General features: G+C 40.2%; 1 protein-coding gene across 1 annotated transcript in view; it reads right to left on the bottom strand.

The window, feature by feature from the left end:
• LOC111148331 (cardiomyopathy associated 5) overlaps nucleotides 1-18,827 on the bottom strand; it is a 99,332-nt gene that overhangs the window by 46,525 nt on the left and 33,980 nt on the right. The window contains 4 exon segments of the mRNA XM_022504837.1: nucleotides 1,169-1,191; nucleotides 3,181-3,414; nucleotides 4,768-4,863; nucleotides 7,964-18,428. Coding sequence (XP_022360545.1) covers nucleotides 1,169-1,191; nucleotides 3,181-3,414; nucleotides 4,768-4,863; nucleotides 7,964-18,428 — 10,818 coding nt within the window.

Genomic DNA, 18,827 nt, shown 5'->3' with positions numbered 1-18,827 from the left:
TTCTCAACTCTGTGTGCCCATTAAAATCACCTCGGAAGCTTAAAGAATGCCCAGGCCATCTCCCAGACCAATTAAACCAGAATCTCAAGAGGTAAGACTCAGGTGTCAGCACTTTTTAAAGCTCCCTGGGTAATCTGATTTATGAGAGAGCTGCTGTAATAAAACCTTTATTGATTAATGCCAATATTAATATACAAGTTATTTTCTTAAGACTTATCAACAATAATCTGTTTAACAATTGTTTTTAAAGGTAAACAGGATTTATCTGTGCAGTTTTCATTAACTAAAAAAGTCAGGTTTCTATATTTTAGTGTATCACAAATACAACTTTTTTATTTTGCTTTATGCGCTCTCGCAATGTGGCATTGTGAAGTAAGCTCACAATTTTATAACTTTACCATTTACAGTTTTAAAAATTTACATGAAAGGGGTAAAAATGATAAGAACATTAAGCTCAACTAGTAAGAAGGACCTCAAGTCTTGCTCTGAGGCAAAACAGAAAACGTGTCAGATCAGTATGAGTAGTTCAAAATCAGATGCTCCAGAAGATAAATATAGATCTGATGGTATGTGTTTTTATAGACAACATTTCCTAATTTCTTGTTGAGTGTTTTGCCTTTTAAGATAATGACAAATTTCCCTAGGATTGAGTGTTAACAACAGCAACAAAGACAAAACATAATCAAAAGAGGAAGATTCACTTAGATTAGCTGAGCAAAAAGATAAATGCATGCCTATCTTTTGAAGAGAAAATGAGAAAACATTCCATTAAGATTACATAAGTCGTAAAATTACTCAAAGCAAAAATGAATGATTCTTTCAAATGCTCATATTTAGCCAATAAGTCTAAGCATCTACACAATGTTCTGTATGCAATGACAGGGAAGATGGTCCAGATTAGGCTGAAAATACAGAACACATCTAAAGGAAGCAGTTAAAAATCTACATTATGATAATTGTTATTTAACTAAAGCACATGCAATTTTCTTTCAAAGCTGTCGTTTAGCTTTTAAAAGCACAGTGTCTAAAAGTGAAAATTCAGTAGCTCAGTAAATTTATGTATTTTTTAATTGGCAGCTCATTTTCTAGAAAGCATCAAAATATTAAAAATAAAGCATACAACCATGCTATTCTCAGTCGCCACTACATTGTGCCATGTTTTATATACCTTTCATTGATTTCCTCAAACGACTTATGAGGGAATGAGAAGAGGAGAGAGAGGGAGAGAGAGAGAGAGACTAATTAACAACAAAAAGAAAAACCAACCAAGAGCGTTAAGATTATGCATGTTCTAAACGCATAACTTTTTAGCTTCCTGGAGGCTGTTTCTTTCTGGAAGGCTACAGCCCCAGCAGCAAGGAAATCAATGCTCAGAAGGGGTACAGGGATTGGGCAGGAATGGAGGGAGCTTTAGTTTCCAGTTCTGCTCTGCTCTCTATGATAAGCAAAGCCAGCAATGAATTCTTATGCTGCTCTTCTCTACTCATTAGCAAGTGGCTTGGCTTCCAGAATAGAATTCTCCGAAGCAAGAAAAAGGACTTACATTTGTTCAATGTGGGGTATATACCTAAAATGTAATCAGTAATTATCTCCGGGTGACACCTTCTCTGTGCTATTCTGTATTTTCTAAATTTTCTAAAATGGGTACATATTACTTTTCTAAGCAGAAAAAAAAAATGCTTTCTTCTTTACAATTTGTCCTAGGAAGAAAATATTCTTTTTTTTTTTTAAAGATTTTATTTATTTATTTGACAGATAGAGATCACAAGTAGGCAGAGAGGTAGGCAGAGAGAGAGAGGAGGAGGCAGGTTCCCTGCTGGGCAGAGAGCCCGATGTGGGGCTCGATCCCAGGACACTGGGACCATGACCTCAGCTGAAGGCAGAGGCTTTAACCCACTGAGCCACCCAGGCGCCCCGGAAGAAAATATTCTTATTAAACAAAAGCAAGTTTCTTAGGGAACGCAAAGAACCTCATTAATGTTAGACTTCACAGGTGCCCAATTTTAAAAGACCAACGTTTTGGCTTAAGTATAAAGCGACTGAATGATTTTCGTTCTCTCTTGAGGTTGCCATGTCCACCTCACTCAGATTTGTCCTGGCTGAAAGGATCCCCAAATCAGAAGCCTAACATTATTCCATTTCACCTTGTTCTATCTCCAGACTTTATTAGAGAGCTGGGAGGACTGGGGAGCTTTGAAAGGGAGGTCCCTGCTCATCATAAGATGATGCTTTCCTCCAGTGGGACAATTAGGTGCGGGACTGGCCTACCCTACCCCTGTTTAAATCAGGTTCCATGCAGAACCAGTATCTTCCTGAATGTTCTAGAGAAGAAAGAGAGCAAAGAGCTGCCTCTGTTGGTGCCATTTGAGGATCACCCAAGGGACTCTTGGTCCATAAGATACATTTGAATTAGGGAATCTGGTCCCTAGGAAGACCCTTGTAAAAACATCAATGTGTTACCTGAGAGAGGCATCACATTATGTCATCCTTTGGCATGCTGCAAGTGTACTGGAATGTTACCCAAAGCTACCTGATGAAGCCTGGAGGGAATGGTCCCTCTGAGATGGCCCTTCAGATTAGGGAGTAGGGGTGGAGAGGATGGGCCCAGAGGCCAGCATGAGGACGCCAGACACTGGAGATTAGGCTGGTACCCAAAGAGAAAGCAAAGCCCAAGTAAGGTTTTCAGGCTGCTTTCCTTCCCCCTGAGAGGGTGACCAATCCACGTGACAGTGAATGGATCATGTCTAACCTGACTCCCATGCGTCCTTTAGCTGGGTGGTAAGACTTTAAGGATTTGAGATGCCTGGATGGCTCAGTCGGTTAAGTAGCTGCCTTCGTCTCAGGTCATGATCCCGGAATCCTGGGATCAAGTTCCCGAATCAGGCTCCCTGCTCAGCAGGGAGTCGGCTTCTCCCGCTACCTGCTCCCCCAGCTTGTGCTCTCTCCATCTCTGACAAATAAATAAAATCTTAAAAAAAAAAAAAAAAGACTTTAAGGATTTTCTGGGCCTTTTCCATAGGCATCAGGCATGCCCTAATCATTTTTAAGTATCAGAATTATATAAACCCTATGGAGAAATATAAATGATCTTGGGAAATACTGAAAGGTGAATTCCAAAGTATAGACTTAGGTGAGGAAAACAGATGCAGGGTGTCTGGTCCTGTTTTAACTGGTGCTTACATTCAAGAAAACGGTCTCATCAAGCTCCTCTGCTTCTCTCACAATGCTCTCCAAGGTGTCCTTGGCTGTGTCCATGCTCTGCAGAAAGCGGACCATCTGGTCATGTAGGAACTCCATCTTCCTTTTCTTCACTTCCTCAAAGCTCTGGGCCTTCTCGTCATACTGTGCTAAAACCTTCTTCATCATCTCCTCATTCTGTTCCTCTAGCTTTTTCTCGTTTTTACTACAGTTTTCCTAAAATATAAATAAAAGAAAAAAAAACCATTTCTGAATGAAACAAGAAGTCTTGTTTTCACGTCTTTTTTCTTTTCTTTTCTCTTAAATGAAATACCAGCCTTTCAAATAATTGACTTCTGGTGTCCTGATAAAAGAATCACAGATGATGGGCACAGTCTAAGTTTCCAATCTACCAACCCTCTTTGCCATACTTCACTTTGCAGTAAACTTCACCGTCTAAGAGTATCATCAGGAAGGATTTAGTTAACAAAACACCAAAAAAAAAAAAGAGAGAGAGAGAGAGATTTGTGTGGAAGACTCACCCCCTTGCACTCGTGCAGGCTTAAACTGAAAATGGGCATCACAGTGAATGAAGGTCCCCATTCATTACTGCCATTTTCGCCACTCCATGAAAATCCTAGAATGAGGGAGGTAGCAGCCGGATACTGGACAGCGTGGTGCATCCACAAGGGCTCTCCAGCAAGGGGGTGATTTCCACCACAGTTAAGAGAAACTTTATTGCCCACCTGGACAAATCCAGATGCCTAGTCATTCTCACTCAAACAGATATTTGTTGGAGGATACTAGAAATAATTAGCAGGTATTAACTGATCTACAACAGGAATTGAGCAGAACCCCCTCAAGCAAACTAGGACGAGGAGTTGCCCTAGTGATAGGGAAACTGTGCAGTAGCCTTCTGCAGGGGACCCGTCCACCACTCCTGGGTGACGAGTGAGGATGCCTTGGCCATCTCTGTATATGGATGGAGCACGGTGCCCCACCTCCCTTCACTGCAGAGGGAGCAAGGGCCGGCAGCTAGGAGGGCATGAACTCATCATAGGCAATGGTACCACGAGAGACACCCATTTGTCCGGGGCATGGGACACTGGGCAGTGGCTTTGAGCATTTCTGCAGAGCTAGTTGGAAAAGGACAGGAGCAAATAAGAACTCAGATCGATTCAGATTTTGGCTTTCAACTTACTGTCAACTTATTATGACCTTGGGTAATACACTTAACTCTCAGTTTCTTACCTATAAAATAGGAACAATATTAATAACACCTGTCTTGTATGGTTATTGTAAGGATTAAATTGGATAAAGCATGCCAAGCATTTGCCCTATCATAGTTAACACCCAATAGATGGATATATCTTTTCAAGGGCAAATTGTTTATCCTTAGAAAGGAAGTAGTTTCACTGATTACACACAGATGGAAGACTTTAAAGGCCTTCATTTTTAATGGAACAAAACCAACAGCAGCAAACCACATATGCACACACAATCCCTAATTCAGATTCTTCTGTCTCAGAATCATTTCCTTGTAATGACACAAACAAACCAGGTCAAAGTAAAATGGATATGGTAACTTACCTCGATGGTATTAAAAAAAGATTCTATCTCACTAACAAAGGCTTCAATCCTCAAGGACTTTTCTTGTAAATTGTCAAGAAATTCTGCTAATTGGACCTGAAGAAAAAAATTAAGATATGCTTAGTATATGACATTTGGGAAAAGAACTTCAAGCAGGGAGCTCTAATTTCCTTATAAATTTAGTATGCTTAGTAGAGATTTACTGTATCATGTTCACTAACAAATCAGTCTTTAAATTTTCTTTGCTGCTTCATCTAAACGGACTGTAGATAATTCTATCTGATAAACAATTAGGAGGTTTAAGAGTGAGATCAAGACAAAGTTTATTTTCTCATGCAAGAGGAAGGACTTCTTGTTGAGTGGGTAAGTTCAAAGCATACCTGTTTTAGTAAACTATGGATTTGAATTCTTTCTCTTTAGTAAGCCTTGATTTTTACGTATTGTCTTCTAAGATTGCAGACTTTTTGCTGGTCCAGCATATCCAATTGGTCTCTTCACAGTTGTACCAATGGCTTTAGATATGTCTGGATCCCCAACCCCAAGAATGGGATCAGAATGTCACCAGGCCAGAAGTTTAGCATACTAAATGATGAAAACTGTCTACAAAGAGACCTAAAGGTTCTAGTAACCCTCAAAGGGTTAAAAACACTCAAGGAGTGACAGGCAACTAGAAAAATGTATGGAAGGTGGGGGAGGATGGTAGCTATCTTAGCCATAGTTATAAACCCAGCTGTAATCCATCCCACTAAACATAACAAGAAACAACAAAAATAACAGAGCTTCAGCTGCCTCGTTCACCATCCACAGAATGAGGGAAGCCCCTTCAGGATCTGGGGTCTGCCCTATAGCCCTTGCCTATTCTTCCCAAGCCCCATCTTTCCTTGAACTCTTTCTCATCTATGTGCTTTTTCATGTGGCATTCCCTATCTCTAGAAAGTCCTCCATGCCCTTGATTGATGAAAAAACTCTCTCTCACTGATGGTTATCCCTCTCGGTCCTACTCCACCATTTTGCACACTCCCAAAAGGTTCCTTTTGCAGAACACTGTGCTCCCACAATGCTATACTGATTTGGGGGGAGCTGCAAGTTCATCTTCCTTTCTTTTTGTTTTCATTCCCAATGATTAGCACATGGAATGGGAGGTCAATAAATGCTGAGAAAGAAGGCGAGAGTGAAGGAAGAAAATCAGTGACAAAAAATAAGCCACCACAGTGGGAATTGCAGAGGAGGAGAAGTAAGGACCTGGATGATCTTGAATGCAGCCACCAATTCCTGAATAATCACAAATGGCCTCCTCACAAGATGCTAGAGAATTCTCACGTTATAACTCTTTAAAATGATCTCTAATTTTTAAAAGTTGCCAACCAACTCTTAATCTTCATAGTTGATTTAACGAAATGAAGCAGCTCTCTTTGGCTTTAGTTTTCCACTTTTTTCTTTCTTCTTTTCGTTATACTGCTTCGAGAAGATCAGGGAAAAAAACTTGAAAATAGTTTTAAATCAGGAGACATATCTCCTTGCTTTTGAAATTTGTTTTACATTGATAATATTTAGACAGAATTATTTTTTTAACTTCTTAAACTCAGAGATGAATAAAACATAATTAAGAAAGCTGAAAAAAATCAAATCTTCTTTTTGCTGACAGCGCCCAGTACTTGTCAGTTAACACAACAGCTGTCATCACAGAATAGGGCACATTTCACCAGTGTTAAAGCATCCAAAAGCCTGAGAGTTCATTTAAAAAAAAAAAAAATTGCTCCATCCTCTACCCCCAAACTTTACCAGGTAAAATTTCAAAAAAAATTTCATCCTGGAGAAAAAAAACGAATGTTACAGGATTGAGAAGATTTAATTTTCTCGGGAAAAAAATGCCAAGATTCTGTCATTTTTTTGAAATCAAAATGAGCTTAACAATTATTTAACAGTGACCTAACTGAATAATTATATTGCAAGCTGCACCATTAGCAAGGCACTGGGCCAAGCAGTGTGGATATACAGTCAAGAGCATGAGCTCTGGCATCAGATAGACCTGGGTACCAATCTTAGTCTGTCTTCCATGACTTTGCGCAAATCACTTAATCTATCTGTGCCCGTTTCATTATCTGCAAATTGGTGATGATGACAGGCTTGTTATGAGGAGTAAAATGTATCTTATATATAAAGAATGTAAAACAGTGCCTGGCACATAGTAAGTACTCAATTCTTGTGAATACTTGCATTTGAAGATCATTCTGGCTAATGTATTAGAGAATGGCTTGAAGCGAGAAAGGTGGGAATTCCAGTTAGGAGGCTACTGAAAGTACATAAGAATCTCAAAGACCAAATGCTTGACTTCTAGTAGTATCCCTGGGGAAGTAGAGTATTTATAATAACATGCATAACAATTTGTGTTGCGACTAACTTTTAACATTTTAACATTGGGAGTCTATAGACATAGAAAGAAGGTCATTTTTAATATGAATTTTATACCCAAAGGAAATATGGAGAAAACCAAAATTTAAAATGGCTGTATTGAATATTTTATAAAACTTGCAATGAAATTGCTCAATGTAATATAAATGTGTGTTTTTAAAGAATGATAGTGTAGATAATAGAAAATAAGTTGTGTTTTATGCTCAAAAGCATATTTTTCAATGTAGTATTATTTGGCTTGGGTGCTTCAGTGGCGCAGTCAATTAAGCACCTGCCTTTAGCTCAGCTCATGATCCCAGGGTCCTGGAATCAAGCCCCATATCGGGCTCCCCGCTCAGTGGGGAGTCTACTTCTCCCTCTCCCTCTGCCCCCCAACTGCTTGTGCTCTTGCTCTCTCTCTCTCGCTCGCTCAATCTTTCTCTCTCAAATAAATCAATAAATCTTTAAAAAATAAAAATAAATAAAAATAAAATTATTTGGCTTTTTTGGATAATGTTAAGGGCTACTGTCATAAGCTCAAACCACCTCAAAGATTGTGACCCTGTGTTATTTACACTGTTATAGCCAGAACCTAGAAAAATACCTGGTACATAGTGTATACCCAATAAACATTTGTCAAATTGATGTTAACTAAATGCCTAGGGAAGAATTCTTAGCTTTCTTTCAGACTATTATCCCTAAATATGAATATATCAAATATCGGTCATTTCTTAAATTGAGAAAATATGAAAAGAAATTAAACATATTATTATTATGTACTTATATGCTTTAAAATATTTTTTACCTTTACAGCATTTATAGCTGTATCAAGCGTTGCAACCTCATGGTCTTTGTGCATGCCAAACATCTGATCAACAGCAGAAATTGGGTTTCTGCAAGTGTAACAGTATGTGTCGATCTGGGACTTTTTCGGTTCCTTTTGTTCCTTCTCGGTTGCTGACTCTGACAATAATTGTTCCTGTTCTGTTTTCTCTCCGCCCAACTCCTTCTGTTCAACAGACATACTTCGTTCCACCTCACTCACAAATTCATTTTCACTGACATGTTCAAAGGATTCTTTTCCTTGAGATAACACGTCTTCTGGTGTGGATTCTGAATACAGTTCCTCTGATAAAGTGTCCTGAGCAAACATTTCATAATTCAGGGATTCAGAAAATTCATACTCATCCTGAACGGGGCTACTGCAGAGTCTGCCTTCACTTGGCTCAGATGGGACCATTATTTTAGATTCTTCTTGCAGTGTTTCTTGAACACAAGTTACACCAGATGCAAATTCTTCCTCTGGGAAGGACACTTGTACTGGGACGTTCAGATTGACTTCTGGACTTGCACTTGCTGCTTCATTATTCTGACTGTTCGTTTCATCTGCTCTCTCAAGGACATGATGGGTGTCTTCAAATGGAACCGCATAGCTTACCTTCTGGGTAACCACAGTGACTTCCTCAGTGATGGGAACTTTCCCCTGAATAGCTTCATTGTCAAGGGTCTCCACATGGCATACTGATTCTTCTTCCCTGTAAGTAGCTTTCTGTTCCTCTTCCAGACTCTTCTCCCCCAAAGCAGTTCCAAACCTCCCCCAAATTTCCCCTTCTGCAGCTATCAGTTGGTATAAGTCATCCTTACCAACTCCTTTTTCTTCCAGACCTTGGCCTTGGTCCTTTTGAGATACAGATGTGTCATGGAGAATGTCATCTTTGAGTATGTACTTCTCAAAATATATTCCTGTTCCATCATCAGTGTCAGAATTCCTGCTTGGAAACGATGCCTCAGAATTCACACTGTCACCTTCAGAAGCTGTCTCCCCTTCCTTCTTTTTCTCTCCAACTGCTTCTTCATATAGATCCTTGTATAAAAATGCAAGTGCAGGTGGCTCCTCCAGAAGTTCGGGATTAATGGCTTTAGTGGTGGTAGGAAAGATCTGGGTTGGTGACAAAACTCCTTCTTCTGCACCAAATAAAGGCATCCCAGGTGACTTTAAGTCCACATCTCTATTTATGTTCTTTGAAGCATCTCTGTCAGGTGATTGCTGAATACCCAAAGGCTTCTGGGTCTCTGGGTGAGATAATTTGCTGTACTCCTTCTCCATCCCATAGAAGCTTTCGTCTAACTTCACCAAGTCATATTCATGTTCCAGAGCACCTTTCTCTGAACTTTCTGGGAAAGAGACAGTATCTTGTGTAACTTCCTTTGGGAGTTCCACTTCAACATTTAATTTCCATGGGGCTTTTTGTTTTTCTGGGTCTGGGGAGATGTTATAATCAATCAATGTATACTTTTCAAAATAATCTTCATCACTGGGAGCTGTGGGCTGATTAAAGGTGAAATCATCAGTTTCTGAATCTGTGGGTACCTCCCGTTTTGTGTTAAGAGATTCCTTTCGTTTATTTTCTTGCAGTGATATAACCTGATCGGAATCTTCTAACTCACTCTTTAATGTTTTATGGCAAGAAACAGCCTCACTACTGTCATGAAGGGATATAGTTCTAAATGAAGACTTCTCTTCCAAATATTCCAACTTATCTTGCATTTGTTCACTTTCTTCCTGATCAACTGAAGAAATAAATGCAGAAGCATGAATATTCAATATCTCACAGCCTTCAGAAATAATATTGAAGGCACTCTTTTGATCTTCTGAAAGTCCAGCTGGCTTACTAGTCACTGTGAAGTCTTCCCCTTTTACATATGTGTCTTCAGGCTCCTTGGATATTTCTCTATGAGGAACCATTCTACCAGCATTGATTGCTGACGCATTCTTTATAAACTGAGCATAGTTGCTGCTTGCTGAAGAGTGTGGTTCACTTACATGGGTATCTTCCACAGCCTCCATATGGTGCTTTGAAGTAAGAACTGATTGCTTAGACATTTCAGATGTTAGATCTTTAGATGTTTGAATAGTTTGGACTGTATGCCTATCTGGAGTCAATTCTGACCGTGGTATTTCTTGTTTCTTCACTGCATTAATTTCTGGAGATGTTCCTGAAACAAGTGTTTGTGATTTCACAGATGACAACAAATATGGTGGGGTTTCTAAGCTCTTTGTTTCATCAAAAGGATAATCTAAAATCCTTTCAGATTCTTTAGATGGAGATCCTTGTTTCAAACTTTCTTTTGTGGCATCTATTGAACCACCTTTTGATGGCTCTGCCACTGTGACCTGTCTCTTTTCTTCATTGTGACTTGCCATATCCCTGCTTGACTTTTCCACTATCAGATTTCCTTCCTTAGGTAAAGAGTAGTTATCTTTTTCATCATGAAAAGGAAGATCCGCTGGAAGGAACATCTTGATTTTCTCCACCAAAACTTTACTTTCTTCTCTTGGATGTGGTTGAACTCCTACTGCCCTTGGTTCCCTGATTTCTGGGCGACCCTCCAAGAGCATAGTTTCTGATTTTTCAGTAACTGATACAGTTTTAACTAATGAAAATGGCTGAGTTTCATCCAAAGGAGGACTTAAGGAGATAACTGATTCTTCAGGCTTAGACCTGACTACATTCACAGAATAAGGCTGTATTTCTTGCTGCTGCTTTCTGTCTGGAAATACCTGTGACTGATTTTGTTTTTCTTCTTTCTCCTGCTTCATTACTGTATATCTTTCTGTGTGGTCTTCATTTTGGGAGACTTGCTGCAACACAGCTACAGCTTTTGATTCTTCCAATTTAATAGGGCTAGATCCACGTACAGTTTGTGCCTTCCCTAGTTCATTATCTCTAAATTCTAATGGGGCCACAGTTTCTTGCTTTTCGGCCAGCACCTTCTTTTCTGCCACAGAATATGATCTGGTTATCAAGTCACCTTTCTCCTCAGTTGGGCTAGCAGGCCTGAGTTTTGTTTCCTCTTCAGAAGTTTTCAAGGAAGTAGGTTTTAGCATTTCTTTCTTCAGTCTGTCTTCACCCAGATCAATTAAACTGCATTTAGATTCTTCTACTGGCAAAATTATTGTCTCTGGCTTCTCTGATTCCTCTGTGATATTTTTACTTGTGAAGCCAGATGAAGCTGATTTTGGCTGTTGTGGCACCTTATCTACTGCATCAAATGAAAAGAGTAATTTTTCTTTTTGATCACTTCTTGGCTCCTTCTTAAGAATAGAAACATTCCATTTAGATGGATCAGAAATTTCTGGCTTCTGGGCTCTTTTACTATCAGTGATATGAAGAGGAACAGCATTTTGCACTTCTTCCACAGTGGATTTCTCACCCATGGGAGAATAAGATTGAATTTCAAGATGTTTCTCACCATCAGCAGAAGCAACTACTGAGTTTAGGTCCATTTCCTCCGAATAGTCTAGAATTTCTTTTTTCCTATAATCTTCACTAGACACCTCAGAGTTGGATTTTGGCTGTCGTAAAATTTCTACATTTGATAAAGATGTGGGTTTTTCTTCTTCAAACTCTTGGCCTTCACCAGATTTAACTAAAGTACCTCTGGATTTTTCAGCAGTTTTAAGTTTTGCCTCAGGTAACAGATGATCGGCTGCTTTCTCAGTTGCATTAGAGTCAGCTGAAGCTGTTCTTTCAGACCCTGTCACAGGTGCTGATTTTTCTACAGATGGACTTGGTTGAGCTTCTAAATCTTTTTCAGCAACTTTCTTATCTGGAGTGCTTAATCCAAAAAACAAACTGGACATCCATGATGTGAAAGATAAAATTCCCTTCTTCCCTTTCTCCTCAGAAAGGCCTGGCTCAACTGCCTTCGGTTGCTTAGGCAACTTTTGTGTCACCTCAAGTGGCTCTGCAAGTTGAGATTCTTCATTTTCTTGCATTGAGGAGAGGGGTTTTATTGGTGTGGGTATTTTCACCTCAGATGCTGGCTTCCCTCTCTCATTAACATCATCTACGACCTTTGACTGAATGATTTTTGTTTCTTCTAATGGCGTCTCTCGAGGTAAAGGAGATATACTCCTGTGTGCTTCTTTTTCTTTGCCCAAGGCAGGTTCTGCATCTTCTGCCAGGAAATGGGCTGCTTTGGTGGGAGAGGGAATAGTTTCTGATTTGATTTCTTCCATTGATGGGTCAGACACTGGTTTCTGGTGGATTCTTTCAGAAAGTGGTTTGATTTCTTCCTGGCTGCCTTCTTTGCAAGGACAAGAAGAGTCTGGGGTTGCTTTCTCCAGTATCAATCTTTCACTCCCCGCAGAAGGGAGAATCTGCTTCCCCTCTGCTTCATTTCTCTCTATATTTCTAGTTGGAACTAAATATTTTGGTTTGGGAGCCAGCTTTGTTTCTTCAGAAGAGTAAGTTTTAGTTGATAAGGTCTCTATGTCACCACTGGAGGTACTGAGAGTAGATACTGGCTCTCCTAATGATAAAGGAGATTCTTCTGCAGAATGTGGCAGAAGCTGCTTTCTGGTTTCACATGTATGGTTTTTATCCAGCAGAGCGGCCTTGAGCTGCCCTGTCTTCAAATCATTACTGCCAGAGGAACCCAGCTCCACAGATTCCGGCATTCCTTCTTCCTGCTGACTTGCCAGATCCCTTTCTGGCTTTTCCAACATCCAGCTTTCATCCTTGGGAACAAAAAGGGCCTCTTGCATTTGTGCTTCTTTAACGTCTGCAAGCTCAGTTGTGATAAATGATTTTGATTCTTCCAAAGGCAAACTCTCTTTCATAAATAAAAATTGTTTAACACCTAGACCTTGTTTATCTGCAAAAGACCCGCTTACATCAGGTAATTTAACAGCTTGATCTGAATGAAGTGCTTTTTCGGACTTCTCTTGTTCCACAAGGTCAGAAGAAACAATCTTTGATGGTTCTGTTATACTCTGGGGCACACAGAATGAATCTGGTTGATCTGTTCCTTCACTTAGTTTCCTTTCAATATCTCCTGTCACTTGTGTCTCCAAATTTCCTGTTGATAGTAATGGGCTTATTTCTTGTTTTTCTCCTGTCTTAATGTCAGCCGAATGGTTCAACTTCTCTGATAATCCTTTTAAAGAAAAGGTGTGTGGCTGAGATTCTTCAGGGCTGTCTCCTTCAACTAGATGGGTCAATGCTTCTTTTGACCTTAAGCTGACTACCTTGGGAGAGAAAGATTTAATTTCTTGAATCTGAGGTTCTTCCCTTAGGCATGATGAAACCTCTGAAATTTCAGAGACAGAATCTCTTGTTTTGGTTATGGGAGATTTTGTTTGTTTTGCATCTATGGATCCATCTTGCCCGCCTAAACTACAAGTGAATTCTGACGCAATGCTTGGTAATTCTGATACTTGGTGTGGCTTGTCTTTCTTTTCAAGTTCCAAAGAAAGCTCTGCCAGAGCAAGATCTTGTCTTTCTGACAGGAAATCTTCCTTAGCTGTAGAAGATGGCTCCGCTATCTCTCTGTTCTTATCTCTGGGGGTCAGAGTTAAGTCTGCTGACACTAAATTTTCCAACTCAGGAGAAGAACTTCCAATTTCCTCATTTTTGTCTTTTGGAACTATATGTTTGGGTGCGGATGACACGCTTTGCGAGGAAGGAAGTTCAGTTTCTTTTTTCTTCACCTCACCACCTTGGTTGAGCAAAAGGACATGTTCAGGCCCTGATTCCTCTGAGGCAGAAACAGAAGTCTTTTTCTGTGATAAAACCAGTCGTTCAGAGTCAAGGACTGTAGAAAAGGAACGATCTTGTTCATTTTCCACCCTTTCTTCCTTAGATACATCTGAATGCTGAGAAAATGAGGCTTTGGTTATTGGCAACCCAGGTTTAATTTCTTCAGTTTCTACCTTGGACAAAGAATGCTCTGATAGAGAGGATATTCTTGCAGGTGAATCAAATTTAATTTCTTTCTCCACTTCTGACCAAGCTGGACGTTCAGATGCAGCAGTTTCAGTGGGAGAAGAACTAGTTTTCCTTGCCGTCTTTTCTTCTTTAAGAAGTGAATGGTCATCTATACATGTCACCAGTGGTGGAAAGCCACTTTCTAACTCATTCTTTTCTACTTTTGTTAAGACTGGATGTTCTATAGGGGTGGTGAAAGATAAATCTGTTGGGGTTTCTTCTTTTCCTGACTTGGGTAAGCTTGAATCATGCTTAGTTATAGATGTTGTGGTTATTGAACAACTGGGTGTGATTTCTCTCTTTATTTCTTCTGAAAATTCTGGGGCAGGTAGTCCATGTTTAGCTTCCTCTTGCACTCCGGATGGAACTGAATGCAACACTCTAGGTGTACCAGCTATTTTAGAGTCCTGTCTCACTTGCGTTTTTACTGCTGATAAGATCTCAGGTCCAGATAAAGATGTGTCCTTTAGAGGTGAATATGGTTTTATTACTTCAGGCTCCTTTTCTGACAACATTCTCTGTTCTAGTTCAGATGTCACAGTTGGAGCTAAATTGGGTTTCACATCCTTCTTTGGCTCATCTACCAAGTCAGGCAGAACTGAATATTTCATCCCAGACCCTAGAACATTTGGAGGCTGAAGCTCCATTTCTTGATCCCGTAATACATGTGCTATAGCTTCTTGAGAATCAGGCACAGTTTCTTCCTTACTTTTAACTTTTAACAAAGCCATCTGTTCATTTGCAGCTTTTGGAGTGAGTGATGCTTTGGCTTCTTGTTCTTTCTGAAATTCATGGACTGAATCAGGTGAAACTGAATATTGAGATGAATGCAAAACAGGTTTGGCATCTTCCTTTGCCATAAATGATTGTGCAGGTGAAGAAACAGGTGTTGCAGCTACTGGTGAACTAGTCTGGATTTCTCCCTTCTCTGTTTCACTGGTTGAATACGGTGAAATCAAGTCTTCAGACTCAGGTTCTGAAAATGCTTGAGTTCTCTGCTGCTGTGTCAAAATGAGATATTCAGATACAGATGTTGAGATTGTTTGAGCATCTGGCTCAACTTCTGTGATCTCTCTTTTATTTGTTGAAGATGGTGAAATCAAATCTTCAGAAGCAGACATTGAAGGAGAAGGTTTGTCTTGTTGCTTCTGTGATGAACCAACGTGCTCAGGTGTGGGTGTGGCAGCTGTTGGCATGAGGTCTTCTTCATCTGCTTCTGAAGGGTGAGAATATCCAGAAGCTGATATTTTAGTTACCAGTGAATCATGCTCAAATTCATTTTTCTTTGTTTCTGGGATTCTATATGGTGGGATTGAAACTTGTGATGCTGAGTCTGGAGAAAAAAGTTCAACTTCCTCAGTGTCTTCATCTGACAAAATAGTATGCTCAGATGGTGATGTTAAACATATTGGAGAATCACATTCAAATTCTCTTTTCTCTGCTTCCTGAGTTGCATAGGGTGAAAATGAGAATTCTGACACAAATGCTGAGTCTGGAGAAAAAGGTCCAATGTCTTGCTCTTCTTCTGAGAAATTCACAGGTGAGGAGGCACCTTTTAGGTTTAAAGGGGATCTGTAGACAATTTCTTCCTCCTGTGATTCCGGTGTTGCATGTGGTGGTACTGAAAATTCAGAAGTCGAGGTGGAGGAGGGTGTGTACTGCTCTATTTCTACTGTCTCCTCTGATAGGACCACATGCTCAGATGCGGTGGCTGCAAATGATGGGGCCTGGCATCCAGAAGTCTGCTCAGCTGTGGATGGTGGGAGAGAGCATTCAGAGACAGAGGCCACATTTGGGGAATACAGTCCAGTGTCTTCCTTTTCTTCTGACAAAATCATGTGCTCAGAAATATCTTTTGATTTTAATGGGGACACATCATCAATTATTTTCTTTGGGGATTGCTGTGTTACATTTGGTGGGACTGCATTTTGGGAAGTCAGTGTTGAATCTGCTGTGAAACGCTCACTTCTTAGATCCTTTTCTTCTGACATCACTGCCTGTTCCAGTGTAGGGGTTGGAAACAGTGGGGCTTGGCATTCAGAAGTCTGCTCAGCTGCGGATGGTGAGAGAGAATGTTCAGAAACAGAGGCCACATTTGGGGAATACAATCCAGTGCTTTCCTTCTTTTCTTCTGAGAAAGTCATATGCTCAGAAACATCTTTTGATTTTAATAAGGACACATCATCAATTATTTTCTTTGAAGGTTCCTCTGTTGCATTTGGTGGAACTGCATTTTGGGAAGTCAGGGTTGAATCTGCTGCGAAATGCTCACTTCCTAGGTCCTCTTCTTCTGACATGACTGCCTGTTCCAACATAGCAGTCGAAAACAATGGGGCCTGGCATTCAGAAGTCTGCTCAGCTGTGGATGGTGAGAGAGAGCGCTCAGATGCATAAGCCACATCTAAGGAATATGGTCCAGTGTCTTCTTTCTCTTCTGATGGAATCACGTGTTCAGAAACACCTTTTGATTTTAATGGGGATTTATGGTCAACTGTTTTCATCGGTGACTCTTTTGTTGCCTGTGATGGAGTTAAATACTCAGAAGCAGATGTGGAATCTGGTATGTAACATCCACTTTCTGAAGCCTCTTCTCCGGACAGGACTATGCGTTCTGGCAAATCTGCAGAAAAGAGAGGGAACTGGCATTCAGAAGTCTGCTCAGTTGTGGATGGTGAGAGAGAGCGCTCAGATGCAGAGGCCAAAGGCTCAAATTCCTCATTCTCCTCTTCTGAAAAAATTGGATGTTCAGATATACCTTTTATGGTGGATGGAGAAACTAGCTCAACTTCTTGCTTCTCTAGTTCATGGTTCAAATCCTGTGGGACTGAATACTCTGATACAAAAGCAGAATCAGTAGAAACAGACTCATTTTCCTCTCTTTCTTCTTCAGATGAAGTGACATGGTCACTCTTGGTGGATGTTTTCAGTGATGGTAAAAGGATCTCTTCTTTCTGCTCCACTGCAGGGGCCAAATGTGGTGAGAAGGGCTTCTTGGAAATAGATGGACTCTCTGGGTATTCAAGTTCTATGATCTCTTCTTCCACTAAATTATAATCTTCGGGTTCAGGCGTAGCAGCTCTCGGTAGAGAAGTTTCAACCTCTTCTTTCTTTGGTTCCTCTAACACTAGAGGTTCAGAAAGAGAAATGTTTGGCTCAGGCACATTTTCTTCCTCCATTCCTTTGACGTCAAGATGAGGAGGGGTTTGTTGTTCAGAGACTGGTTCTGCCCTTTCTGGTGAAGTCAGGTCCAGCTCTTCCATCTCTGGGCCAAAATCTTCCTCGATGGATGCTGCCAGACCTAGTGCACCTATTTCCAGAGAATCCTTTTCTGCCTCCAGTGAAATGGAATGGTCAAGAGAATACACATCTTCCTTCTTTACCTCATCCACTAAAGGTGGTAAGACTGAAGAGTCATGCTCTGAAGTCACAACTTCTTGTGAATCAGGCTCAAATTCTTCCTTCGCTGTTTCCAAAAACCCAGGTGTAGATGTATCAGGTGTGAGAGAGGACGGCTCCATTTCACAGAGTTTTGCTTCATCACCTGGCTGTTGTGGCACTGACTCAGGAGGACTGAGCTGTATTTCTTGTTCTGCTGTGTCATTACTTGCAAAAGAGGAAGCTATGTGCTCGGTGCCAGATGTGGCCTTTAGTGGAGAATCAACATAAATTTTCTTTTCATCTTCATGACGGAATGAAGAGATCAAGGACTCTGATCCTTTAGAGAATGCAGCTTTCCAGGGTGAAGCAAGCTGTTTTACTTTATCATCTTCTATGCTTTGGCCTACTAATCTGCCTATTTGAGAAACTATATTAGAATCACGATTGCTCATATCTGGCTCTAGACTAATGGATGCTTCTTTCCCCTTCCTATAATGTATTTCTTTAATTACATAACCCTTTGGCAATGTTCCATAAAATTGTAGTGGAATTAATTCTTCTTTAACCGAATTAAACATCTTAATTTTATATTGTACTGTTCCTATATAGACTGGCCTTAACACTAAGGGCTTGTATTCTTTGTATATTGCCCCGGTAATAGGAGGTGTATTTGAGGTGGTCTTCTTTTTCCTCGTTTTATCATGTATGCCAGTAGAGGACTTCTCTTTCTGGATGCTTAGTACCTGGCTTTCTGAAATCAAAGGATTATCTTTTGTGTTTGCTGGAACATCTTGAGATTCAAGAGAATTTCTTTTTTTGTTGCCTTTCCGACGCAGTGATGGTGAGCCACGCTTTGACTTGGGCATTCTTTTCCGGGCCTTTTTAACTTCATCCACAATAAAGGAAACATTCCCTGGAGGAGAATTCATAGATGACCCCTCCAGACCACACACACCAGAAGTCTGACTCTCTTCCGAGGCCCAAGGAGTGGAAGACCTGCTTGAATTGGTCTCCCAGGTTATTCCACTATCTTCCCGTTGAACTGTCACCATGGAAAAGGAGGGATCAGATATAATACACTTCTGCTTGGTCTTGCCCTCTTCATCCTGGTCTGATAATCTAAAGAAAGTAATATTATTAATAATAGTACATATATTAATAATAAAAATAACACTATATTAATTACACATAGTAAAAAGTCAATATCCTATTTTTACTAAGTAATGGGATAGTGTGAAATTAGAGTATACAGATAAATATTGTCATCCATATCAAAAATAGGTAAGTATGCAAAATAAAATTTAAAACTTGAAGTTAGGATATGAAATAGAATAACACATCCCAGGCTGGAATAATTCGGTTTACCACCTACCCTTAATCAAGATTGTCCCCCTAACCTCCCATGGCTTACCCAGTCACTCAGGCTCCCCCTGTGGTCACCAGGACCTTCATAATAGGCACTTGGCATCTGTGCCATCTCTGTTACTACTACCACCACCCTGACCTAGCTTTTTATCA

The sequence above is a fragment of the Enhydra lutris genome, unplaced genomic scaffold, assembly GCF_002288905.1.
Source record: "Enhydra lutris kenyoni isolate GAN:26980312 unplaced genomic scaffold, ASM228890v2 scaffoldscaffold19, whole genome shotgun sequence".
NCBI lineage: Eukaryota > Metazoa > Chordata > Mammalia > Carnivora > Mustelidae > Enhydra > Enhydra lutris.
Note: the sequence above shows the minus strand (reverse complement) of the source record. Positions and strands in the feature narration are given on the sequence as shown.